We start from the raw sequence: 12,800 nt of genomic DNA on the forward strand, positions 1-12,800 counted from the left end.
GAGGTCCCCAAACCAGACCCCCTCAACGCCTCGGCTGCGCCTAAAAATTCTGTCCATAAAAATTATGAACAGAATCGGTGACTTTGGTGGAGTCCAACCCTCACTGGGAACGAATCCGACTTACTGCCGGAAATGCGGACCAGACTCTGGCATCGATGATACAGGGACCGAACCGCCCTTATCAGTTGGCTCGGCACCCCGTACTCCCGAAGCACCCTCCACACAACCTCCCAAGGGACACGGTCGAACGCCTTCTCCAAGTCCACAAAACACATGTGGACTGGTTGGGCGAATTCCCATGCACCCTGGAGGATCCTGCCGAGGGTGTAGAGCTGGCCCACTGTTCCACGGCCAGGACGAAAGCCACACTGCTCCTCCTGAATCCGAGGTTCGACCTCCCGACGGACCCTCCTCTCCAGCTCCCCTGAATAGACCTTACCAGGAAGGCTGAGGAGTGTGATTCCCCTGTAAGTGGAACACACCCTCCGGTCCCCCTTCTTAAAGAGGGGAACCACCACCCCAGTCTGCCAATCCAGAGGCACTGTCCCCGATATCCACGCAATGTTGTAGAGGTGTGTCAGCCATGACAGCCCCACAACATCCAGAGCCTTTAAGAACTCCGGGCGGATCTCATCCACCCCCGGGGCCTTGCCACCAAGGAGTTTTTTAACTACCTCAGTGACTTCGACCCCAGAGATTGGAGAATCCGCCTCAGAGTCTCCAGGCCTTGCTTCCTCAATGGAAGGCGTGTAGGTGGAATTGAGGAGGTCTTTGAAGTATTCTCCCCACCGACCCACAACGTCCCGAGTCGAGGTCAGCAGCACGCCATCCCCACTGTAAACAGTTTTGACGTTGCATTGCTTCCCCCTCCTGAGACGCCGGATGGTGGACCAGAATTTCCTCGAAGCCGTCCAGAAGTCATTCTCCATGGCCTCATCAAACTCCTCCCACGCCCGGGTTTTTGCCTCAGCAACCGCCGAAGCTGCGTTCCGCTTGGCCGTCCGGCAGCAGGCCAAAACGGCACGATAGGACTCCTTCTTCAGCTTGACGGCATCCCTTACCGCCGGTGTCCACCAACGGGTTCGGGGATTGCCGCCACGACAGGCACCAACGACCTTACGGCCACAGCTCCGGTCGGCCGCCTCAACAATGGAGGCATGGAACATGGTCCACTCAGACTCAATGTCCCCGCCTCTCCCGGGATGTGGGAAAAGCTCTGCCGGAGGTGGGAGTTGAAGCTCTTCCTGACAGGGGATTCAGAGCGTTTGGATCTGCCAGGCCAGACCGGCATCATCCCCCACCATCGGAGCCAACCCACCACCAGGTGGTGATCAGTTGACAGCTCCGCCCCTCTCTTCGCCCGAGTGTCCAAAACATGCGGCCCCAAATCCGATGACACAACTACAAAGTCGATTATCGAACTGCGGCCTAGGGTGTCCTGGTGCCAAGTGCACACATGGACACCCTTATGTTTGAACATGGTGTTCAGTATAGAAAATCCGTGTTGAGCACAGAAGTCCAATAATAGAACACCGCTCGGGTTAAGATCGGGGGGGCATTCCTCCCAATCACGCCCTTCCAGGTCTCACTGTCATTGCCCACGTGAGCATTGAAGTCACCCAATAGAACAATAGAACCAATTCGGTACCAACATGCAAAAAATACGTGGATACCTGCTTTTTTCTGGTGCCGCTAGAACCAAATATTTAACTTTTCTTTCGGCAAGCTGTGCCGATTCGTGCCGAAACTAAAGGGGGGGCACTATACGCATGCGAGCAGCACGGAGCAGCAGCCAGCGGCGCTGAAGAAAACTTTCGGTCTTTCGTAACAGTGGCTTCAGCAAGTGGGAGTGGAAGTCCAACATGCCGGCTTTTTGAGAAGCCAGGTTACTCAAAGAGTCATGTGTGGAAATATTTTGCATTCAAGGCTGATGCAACCGGAGCAATTATAGATTTCGAACAAGCCGTGCGCACACTGGCCAAAGGTATTGGCACCCCTGCAAGGGGTGCGTCCTCTCCCCACTGCTCTTCTCCCTCTACACCAACGATTTCTCCGCAAGTGACTCTTCTGTGAAGCTCCTGAAGTATGCAGACGACACCACTCTCATCGGACTGATCCAGAACGGTGATGAGACTGCGTACAGACAGGAGGTGGAGCGGCTGGTCCACTGGTGCAGCCAAAACCACCTGGACCTGAACCCGCTCAAGACCGTGGAGATGACAGTGGACTTCAGGCGAGGCCCTTCACCACTTTCACCCCTCACTATCCGCAGTAGTACTATTCTCTCATCAGACACCTTCAAGTTCCTGGGAACCACAATCTCTCGGGACTTGAAATGGACCGGCCACATAGACTCTGTCCGGAAGAAGGCCCAGCAGAGGCTGTACTTCCTGAGACAGCTCAAGAAGTTCAACCTGCCGCTGGAGCTGCTGAAGACCTTCTACACTGCCATCATCCAGTCTGTCCTCTGCACCTCCATCACTGTCTGGTTTGGATCGGCCTCCAAACAAGACAAGCACAGACTGCAACGGACAATAAGGACTGCAGAAAAGATAATTGGAATCAACCTCCCATCTATCCAAGACTTGTACCTGTCCAGGACCAGGAAACGTGCAAGTAACATCTCAACAGACCCTTCGCACCCAGGTTGCAGCCTGTTTGAACTACTCCCCTCCGGACGCCGTTATAGAGCTCTGTACACTAAAACCAACAGACACAGAGACAGCTTCTTCCCCCAGGCTGTCGCTCTGATGAACTCACACCACTCAGAGTCATTACTGTGCAATAACATCCTACTTTCCACACCTTTTTTGTCTACACTGTTTGTATTATGTGTCTTCTCTGGATCCATTGCAGCCTGGTCTCCTAGAAGAGGGACCCTCCCATCTGTGGTCTTTTCTCAAGGTTTCTCATTTCCCCTAGCTGGAGTTTTGAGTTTTTCCTTGCCCTCTTGGGAGTTTAAGATCAGGGGATGTTTGAGAATATCTTTCGTTCTTCACATGGCCTGAGTGTTGTTGTTAGTCACCTAAATGTTGAACAGAGGCTGTGATTTACCGAAGTCAAATTCCTTGTTTGGCACGCTCAAACATGGCGAATAAATAACTCTTGAATCTTGAATCTTAACACTTTAAAGCACCATATCCAAGTCCACTGTCTGTTTGCTCCTCTTATATTTATTGTTATTATTTATTATTATTTGTTTATTTATCATTTATTGAACACTCTTATTTATTCATTGTTTATGCTTTCTTGGTTTTTTTTGTGTTGCTTGTATGCATATGCATGCACCGAGGAATAGTGGGAACGTAATTTCAATCTCTTTGTGTGTCTTGGTATATGAAAAAAAAAATCGACAATAAAGCAGACTTTGTCTTTGATAAAACAACCAAATAAACAAAACAAAAAACTACATCTGAAAAAATATATATTTTCAGACGAAACTGATGAGGGCTCTTTAAATTTCACCGTTGGCCATGACTCATCAACTGGGTGGGCTTAAGAAAAATGGCACCAAAAAGAAAGTCATATTTTGCAAGTTACAAACATCAAGTTGTAAAATATGCAGCTGAAAACAGTAATCGAGCAGCAGAAAGAAAGTTTGGAGGACCGTGATGTACCAATGGATTACTATTTCAAGTGACGTCAGTGGCACCGCACGGCGCGACCCACGTAAGGACTACCGGTATCATTAGCGGTGATCATGGACACGGAGGACAAAGAGTTTAAAGGAATTAAGGATTTGGAGTGACATAGAAGGTTTGAAAAACTATTATGGCTTATACGCACGCCCGGTCCTACTCTACTGAGTCGGGGGCCGGCGCTCGGCCGAGTGGCTCTCCGCGAACGGTGCATGGGGCTCGGACATGACAATTACGCACGCCCGGTCCTCTGCCATAGAGCTCTCGTGTCTGGAAGTCCACGCCGCCACATGCTTGGAAGTTTGTTTTGTGGAATAAAGAGCCGTTTACCAAACCCACGTCTATCCTTGTACTTTGTTAACGCTACAATATAGTTATATAGTAGATCTGTGGAATAAAGACGAGGCTGACGTCAGGGCGCACGCGCGGCGATGTTGACAAAGGACGAGGAATTTGATCGATGGATTTAATGGATTTAAAGTGCACGGATGGTTTGATAATGTTATTGCTTATATTATAGTTATTTGAAATATAGTTTATCTATCGTTATATGAGCCTGTGGAATATTTTGAAGTGCAAGCGCCCTCAGCCGCGCGCAGCCATTGTTGACAAAGAACGATCGATGGATTTAATGAATTGGAGTGACACCGATGGTTTTATAAACATGTTATTTATGACATATGTTACGTCAGGCCCGTTCTCAGCTCCTCATTTGTGTTTGTCACGTTAGCATACCTATCGTTTAGCCTGTTGCTATCGTATCGAATGATCGATGGATTTAATGAATTGGAGTGACACCGATGGTTTTATAAACATGTTATTCATGTAATAGTTGTCCTTAATCACGCTATATGTTACATCAGGCCCGTTCTCAGCTCTTTGTTTGTGTTTGTCACGTTAGCATACCTATCGTTTAGCCTGTTGTTGCTATCGTTTAGCCTGTTGTTGCTCGTTCATGACTGTTTTTGGTGTGGGATTTTGTCGAATAAATTGCCCTCCAAAATGCGATTTATACTCCGGAGCAACTTATATATGTTTTTTTTTTCACTTTTTGGGGCATTTTATGGCTGGTGCGACTTATATTTGGGCCGGACAAAAGTATATACAGTGGAGCCTCGGTTTTCGAACGTTCCGGTTCTCGAACAAATCGGTATTCGAACAAAAAAATCGAGATTTTTTTGCTTCGGATGTCGGACGAAATTCGGTTGTCGAACCTCGCGAGATGAGCCGAGAGGACCCACACGCCAACTGACTCCGTTCGTTATTACGTTCTCGTTACTCTGAGGATTGCATCAACTCTAATCATGCCTCCGAAGGAAGCAAGCAGGAGCAGTAAAGCCATCCTAAAACACAAAGATGCTCCTAAAGCAGTGGTTTTTAACCAAGGTTTGGTGAGTCGGCTTCAGGGGTTCGGCAGAGCTGGTATGCTATCCCCCCCCCCCCACCACTGCGGATGGCCGAACACACCTGAATGTCGTGTAAATTCGCGATAACGCATATCTGAACTGGTCTTGCAAAGGCAACAGCAGAAGTCACACTGATTTTGCTGGTATGTCATTACCCCCCGCGCCCCCTTAAGAGGGGTTCGGTGAGTGCGCATATTAAACTGATGGGGTTTGGTACCTCCAAAAAGGTTAAGAACCAATGTCCTAAAGCAATGCGACACTGAGCACGCTGCAGTTCGCGATCGGACCAAATTAAGCTCCCTGCACACTGAGGTCCATTTAAATTTTGGAAAGTACATCAGGACTTTAAAAATATTTTCTAAATTTTAGCGACCGCTCTGTCACAATAATGCGACCAGCGCGGTGCAGTTGCGCGATCGGACAAAATTAAGCTCCCTACGCACTGATGTCCACTTGAATTTTGGAAAGTACAGCAGGACTTTAAAAATATTTTATAAATTTCAGCAACGGCCCTGTCACAATAATGCGACCGATTCACTTCTCGAACAGCCTTCTGGAACAGATTGTGTTCGAAAACCGAGGCTCCATTGTATATATATTCAATGTTTTACCAGGTAAGCCAATTGAGAACACTTTCTCATTTACAATGGCGACCTGGAGGCAAGGTGTGTGAAGTGTCTTGCCCAAGGACTCATCGACATGTGACTGTGACAGAGCTGGGATCGAACCGCTAACCCTCCGGTTATTAAACGACCCACTCTACTGCCTGAGCCACAGCCGCCACTGGCGTACACTGTAAACAGTATTACGCAATACTGCCTGAACCACAGCCGCCACTGGTGTACACTGTCAACAGTATTACGCAATGGAAGTGATATACTTCAAGTCATCCCTGTACAGAAAGCTGCTGGAGCTGCTCTGGAACAAATACTGGGTCAACACGTTAAGCTCCTCCAGTCTCCTCATGAACTCGGACTACACTACGGGTCAGGTGTTCGACCTATCAGAGAAACTGGAGCAGTCGGAGGCTCAGTTGGGTCGAGGGAGCTTCATGCTGGGCCTGGGCCTGGATTAGTTTCTTACAATCTTTTGCTGGAATTTTAGACCATTTTTCTGTGGCAAACTGCTACAGGTCCCTGATTTGAAGGATGCCTTCTCCAAACTGCCACTTTAGGATCAGAATCAGCTTTATTGACCAAGTTTGTGCATGCCAAACAGGGAATTTGACTCTGGTTGATCTCAGCCTCTGTACAACATTTAAGTGACTGACAACATTCAGGTAACTAACATTTAAGTGACGAGAGCAGGATGTTATTTCACAGTGATGAGTCTCTATGAGTGGTGAGAGTTCATCAGCCTGGGGGTAGAAGCTGTGTCTGTGTGTGCTGGTTTTGTCGTACAGCGCTCTGTAACGCCGTCCAGAGGGGAGGAGTTTAAACAGGGTGTGAAGGGTCTGTGGAGATGTTACTTGCATGTTTCCTGGTCCTGGACAGGTACAGATGGGAGGTTAGTCCCGATTGTCTTTTCCGCAGACCTAATTGTCCATTGTAGTCTGTGCTTGTCTTGTTTGGTGGCCGATCCAAACCAGACAGTGATGGAGGTGCAGAGAATAGACTGGATGATGGCATTGCATAAGGTTTTTACGCAGCTCCTGTGGCAGGTTGAACTTTCTGAGATGTCTCAGAAAGTACAACCTCTGCTGGGCCTTCTTCCGGGCAGAGTCTATATAACCAGTCCACTTCAGGTCCCGGGAGATTGTGGATCTAAGGAACTTGAAGGTGTCTGTGGTGGGAATAGCATTGCTGACGATGATGACGGGTGGAAGTGGCGATGGGTCTCGCCTGAAATCCACTGTTATCTCCATGGTCTTCAGCTCCACGTGGTTTTGGCTGCACCAGTGGACTAGGCGCCCCACCTCCTGTCTGTACGCAGTCTCGTCCCCATCCCGGATTAGTCCAATGAGAGTGGTGTCATCCGCAAACTTGAGGAGTTTCACCAAAGAGTCCCCTGAGGAGCAGTCATTGGTGTAGAGAAAGAAGAGCAATGGGGAGAGTACACACCCCTGGGGGGACGCCAGTGCTGGTGGTCCGGATGTCAGATGTGATGCCCCTCAGCCTCACCTGCTGCCTCCTGTTGGTCAGGAAGCTGGTGATCCACTGACAGGTGGAGGCAGGCACCGTGAGCTGGGTGAGCTTCTGGTGGAGGACATCGGGAGCGATGGTGTTGAACGCCGAGCTGAAGTCCACAAACAGGATCCTGGCGTACGCCCCTGGGGTGTCAAGGTGGCGCAGTAGTGCAGTCCAATGGTGACCGCATCATCCACCGATCTGTTTGCCTGGTAGGCAAACTGCAGGGGGTCGAGCAGGGGGCCTGTGATGTCCTTCAGGTGGCTCAACACCAGAATTTTATGACCACAGATGTCAGGGCGACGGGTCCATAATCATTCAATCCTGTTCTTGGGTACCAGTTTTAATCATTTCATTTTTATTTTTACATTTTATATTTCCCCAAAAATAAAAAGGGTCAACTTGGCAGTGTGAGCCCACCACAAGGAGGGGTGGGATTACTCTAATAATCAATAGAATACTTGATAAGATTTGTTTGCGACAGCCCAATATAAAACATGTTTCTAATGAATTAGTAAAATGAATTCGTGAAATGGTCAAAATATCAGAAACCAATCTGTATAATGCAATGCAGTTGTAGACCACTGTCAATTACTAACAGGTTGCATTTTCAAACATTATTGTGTGCAGATGTTGTTTGGTGTATGTTAACATTACTATATCATTAAGATATATAAATAGATAAGTCTTTATCAAAGTCAAAGTCAGCTTTATTGTCAATTTCTCCACATGTCAAAGACACACAAAGAAACCGAAATTTCGTTCCCCCCTATCCCACGGTGACAAGACATGGCCCACAACAGACAAACAAGTAAACAAGTATAACAACAGCGTGCTGAATAAATAATGAATAAATAACACAATAAATAAATAAATAAATAAATAAATAAGGGGAGCAAAAAAAGGAGCAAGTGCGCGTACAGCAGACATTCCAGAAAAAGCGCAACAGTGCTGCACGCCACGCAGAAGGGGGTAGCGAGTTCAGGGTCCTAACAGCCTGGAGAAAGAATCTGTTGGCGAGTCTGGTGGTGCGGGAGCGCAGGCTCCTGTACCTCTTCCCAGAGGGCAGAAGGTCAAACAAAGAGTGAGCCGGGTGACTCACATCTCTCGCAATCGAGGTTGCCTTGCGGGCGAGATGGGAGGTGTAAATGTCCTTAAAGGGCTAGAGACACTGGTATATGTATAAATCGGTTTTAGTTAGCTTATGGGCTTATAAATATAAATTGACGCTCGAAACAACGAAAAGGAAGCTATTGCTCTGAAAAATATAATTTAAATTTGCCGCACAGACGAGTTTGACTGCACCGAGCCGCCAGCCGGAAGTGACGTCTCATGACGTCTCAAGTTGTACGCGTTTAGCTTCAGTGAATGTAAACAAAAAGAGAAGAGGGGCCAGTGCGGAGACGTCGGGCCAGGTTTGCGGCCAACCCAGCTCGCCTAGCCGTGCCTTCCATTATCCTGGCGTACGTTCGTTCGCGGGACGACAAGATGGGTTGAGTACGCCTGATAGGATCCACGAACCGGACAGTGCGTGCCTGCTGTGTGCTCGTGTTCACAGTGGCCTGGTTGACTGTCATCTTTCCGGACTCTTCTGTGCATCGAGAGCGGCTAGCGTGCTATCACTCTTATTGTTCATCTTCTTGTTTTATTTTTCCTGTGTTGTTTACTTGTATGTGCGTTGTGAACGCTGTCTTGTCACCCTGGGATAGTGAGAAACGTAATTTCGATCTCTGTGTGTCTTGACATGCGGAGGAATTGACAATAAAGGAGACTTTGACTTTGAAAAGTATGTCAAACCGTGACGGGAGGGGCACAATTCCGAAAACGTGCTCAGCTCGTCGAAAAAATGCGATTTAAGAAACAAAATTAAAAATGCGCCTAAAACCTAAACCAAACGCTGCAGATGTTCATTTCTTCATTCGCAGTGGTCAACTCGGCACTCTACTCTTTTTACTATGCCAACCTAACCACAGTGACGGGAGAGGCACAATTCAGAAAACATGCTCAGCTCGTCGAGAAAATGCGATTCAAGAAATAAAATTAAAAATGCTTATAAAACCTAAACCAAACGTTGCAGGTGGTCATGTCTTCATGTGCCGAGATCAACTCGGCACTCTAAAGCCCCCAAGAGCACTTTTTACTTTTTACTATGCCAACCTAACCAGAGTGACGGGAGGGGCACAATTCAGAAAATGTGCTCAGCTCAGCCCAACTGGACTGCCAGATTCATCATATTCTGCGTCAAAAGAGGTTTCTGAATCGGATAAAATGATGCTAATATTGCCGCTAGAAACTGAGCTGTCGCTATCATCTGCCATGTTGTTTGGGTTTGTTGACATCCAGATGTACAACTTGTGACGTCACAGTAATGGCGCCGCCAGTTTGGCTTCATGCGGGACCCGATCGATAAACTGGCATTTCATTTCAGCTTTATTCTTAGTAATCGGTGTCCATTTTTAATTTCCAATGCGGCAAATGTGTTCACTTTATACATTCTATCAAATTCCGTTCTAATTGAAAAAAAAAAAAGCGATGTCTCTAGCACTTTAAGGGAGGAGAGCGAAGCACCAATAATCTTACCATTATTGGATACAATGTAGTTTTCTATGACCATGTGTTTTGAGTTTTTTCATGTGCCTAAGGTATTTACTTTATAAATCCCATGATCTCCTTTTGTTTAACTTGTTTCCAACAGGTTGATGTTTCAAGAGCTGTTCTCGTCGATGAGATCAAGAGGAGGACGTCTGAGGCCTAGTTATGTCACAAATGCATGTCCTTGTTAGTTCAGGCAGTCTTGTGAAAATATACTTTCGTTATAATTTCTTCAGACTGCTTGTTTTGTGAAGATACATAAAGTTTACTGTCACCAAATTATGTTGCAGTTTCCATTTCACTCAAATGCATTGAATTGCTTTCACTTTTGACATGAACCTGTGGAGAACAGCGCTTGTCAAAAAATAAACTAAAAAAATGGTACATTTGTGTATTTAAATTTAGGTCTAACAATGGGGTCACTTGTGCACTTGGCCTTCAATTCTTGACAAAAAAGATATACTGTCAATAAAACATTTAATTTTGCCTGAACCTTAATGATCTAATTTCATTGTTGCCAAGCACCTATATAGTGATAGGCATGAACGATCACAATCAGTATAACTTATCGCTTAACTAGCATGTGCTGTATCTTGGAAATCACTTGCAGTCATTAAGATACGTACCCGTAGAGGAGACATTGCATTCAGTACTGGTATTCAAAACATGCTTTTGTCAAAATACCTCAAGGATCAAGAACTAAAGAATGTATTTCACTCTTTATAAAGCAACTAAAAAAAATCTGCTTGTTTTGAAGGTCATGTACTATAAAAATTAGTCCATGACAACGTCATATGTACATGAGTCTGAAGTGTACAGGGTGAAAAGGAAAGGACAGAGTACCGTACCCTGGGGGACACCTGTGCAGCAGAGCACCACGTCAGACTCACAGCGATGCAACCTCACGTACTGCGGCCTGTTGGTGAGGAAGTCTGAAGTCCATGCAGCCAGGCGTTGGTAATAATAATAATAATAATTGTTTATTCGGTTTCATAAGGAATGTGTTTATTCAACTCCTCCATGAACGTGCATTTTCGTTTTGGCATTGCTTATAAACACTCGGTGTAGACTGGCCAGCCCAGCTTACTTCGTAGCAAAGTGTTTAGATTTGAGGCGGGACTTATTTGCGAACGATACGGAAAAACCTGGAATTGAGTGGCAATTCTATTGACAAGGTACATGTATTATGTTTGAGGCAGTCCAACAAAATCCCGGATGATTTTGAAATTCCCCCCGGACATTTTTTTAGGGCTCAAAAGGAGGACATGTCTGGAAAATAGAGGACATCTGGTCACCCTAATGGAGTCTTCAGATTGTCAATGTCTTTCCAGTCCTCATTGTTCTTGAGGGTTGTGAGGATTTGTAAGGGTTTCTCATTACGATTGGGAGTCGTGGCCTGCCAGCACCCCGGTCATAGGTCAGCAGCCTGAGCAGACTCCAGCCCCGACTGCTCACAGTTCAGCATCCTCCATGTCGGCCTAACTTTGTTTTCTTCTTTTCTTTTTAAATTCCGACATTTGACAAAATGTGGACATCATTTCTGATGATGATGATGATGATGATAGAACTTTTTTCATCCCACAGCGGGTCACTCTGGTCACTTTGTTGTCAGCCTTTAGCTTTTTCCTCATGGCCGGAATTCCCTCATTCCCAAGGGAACCAAACCCTATTTTTCTCTGCTTTCGGTACAGTTGCGGCACTGTGAGGGTCAAAGAGAGCCATCACAGAATGATGAAAGCCAAGATGTACACATCTTCCACATCTTCTGTTTCCAGAATGCTGAGGCACAAGACACACCATTTGCTATACCTGTCCATTGTGTAGCCCGCAAGGGTGGTACCATGTGGGGATGGCGGCTCGCCGGTTCTGGTGTGTCTTGTGGAGATGGTCTGATGAATTGCATTGAAGATCTAGCTTAGGAGATCCATTGTGTCATTGTTCAGCATCGCTAGTGCCTATTCTCATGCTCACAGACCGCTCTCATTGTGCCTGCAGGTCGCAAAATCTCCCATTTAAGTGCTCTTCTATCAATAGCACTGTGAATTTAGACATAATACAAGCAGATTACTGTAACAATAAGCCACAGAAACATTTAATCGTGATTACGTTTTAACACTGGTGTGGTATCAATAAACTTGTCACTTTTTTTTTCTCGCTGATTCCTGTGATTAAGTTATTCAACACCGGCCACTGATAGCATGTGGCTTCGTAGTGTACTGTTTATCTGTATTTGCTCAAACATCCGCATTCTTCTGGGATCAACATTTTCCTGCTTTACCGTAATTTCCGGTGTATAAACCGTGACTTTTTCCCAAAATTTTGAACCCTGCGGCTCAGGTCAGGTGCGGCTTATATAAAAATGTTTTCGTGATGACTTGATCACTTTTACTCTTAACATTATTATATACAGTAAAAGCTACAAAACAAACTGACAAATAACTCGTTTTCAAATCAGACGAGTAAAAACTGGTCAAATATTTTAAAAAAAAGATATCATTAAAAGTGAAGACAATTTGCAATTCTAGTAATGACACGAATTTGATGCACAATTTGTCTTCGTGGGCCACATAGAATGATGTGGCGGGCCGTATCTGGCCCCCGGGCCTTGAGTTTGACGCCTGTGCTCTAAACCCTTTCTCTTATTCTGCCATGTGACTCAGAGATTACACAAAGCAGTGGCGCTGTTTGGACCATCTGCATTGTATTAAAACCCAATCAATCAGTATTTAAATTCAATTCTTCTGACATTTTGCTCACCAAAAACAAGTTGTAATGAATGTGAACTTTTAATGCATTTTATTCAGAAGGTTACTTTTAACCCTGAGGCTTAAATGGCGGCGCGGTGTACTTATGGATTTTTACGGCCTCCGGCCTCCAGGGGGCGCTCTAGCAGGAAGCAAGCGCGAGACAGGCGAAGAAGACGTGCTAGGTTGTTTACAACATTTCCCGCATCACGCAGAGTGCGATCAAGACGGACATTACTGAAAGAAAGCTTTTATACACAAACCGTCATTATGGGGGACAAAAGAAATGCATAT

General features: G+C 46.1%; 1 protein-coding gene across 3 annotated transcripts in view; it reads left to right on the forward strand.

The window, feature by feature from the left end:
• The window catches only part of hars (histidyl-tRNA synthetase), a 108,763-nt gene extending 98,509 nt beyond the window's left edge, over positions 1–10,254 (forward strand). For all 3 annotated transcript variants that reach the window (XM_088390264.1, XM_088390275.1, XM_088390256.1), the window contains one exon: positions 9,866–10,254. In XM_088390264.1, coding sequence (XP_088246390.1) covers positions 9,866–9,925 — 60 coding nt within the window. In that variant the 3' untranslated portion in view covers positions 9,926–10,254. The remainder of the gene's footprint in view (positions 1–9,865) is intronic.
• Positions 10,255–12,800: the final 2,546 nt, after the last annotated feature.

This window comes from Syngnathus floridae, chromosome 1 (assembly GCF_059516105.1).
Source record: "Syngnathus floridae isolate MCC-2025c chromosome 1, RoL_Sflo_1.0, whole genome shotgun sequence".
Lineage (NCBI taxonomy): Eukaryota > Metazoa > Chordata > Actinopteri > Syngnathiformes > Syngnathidae > Syngnathus > Syngnathus floridae.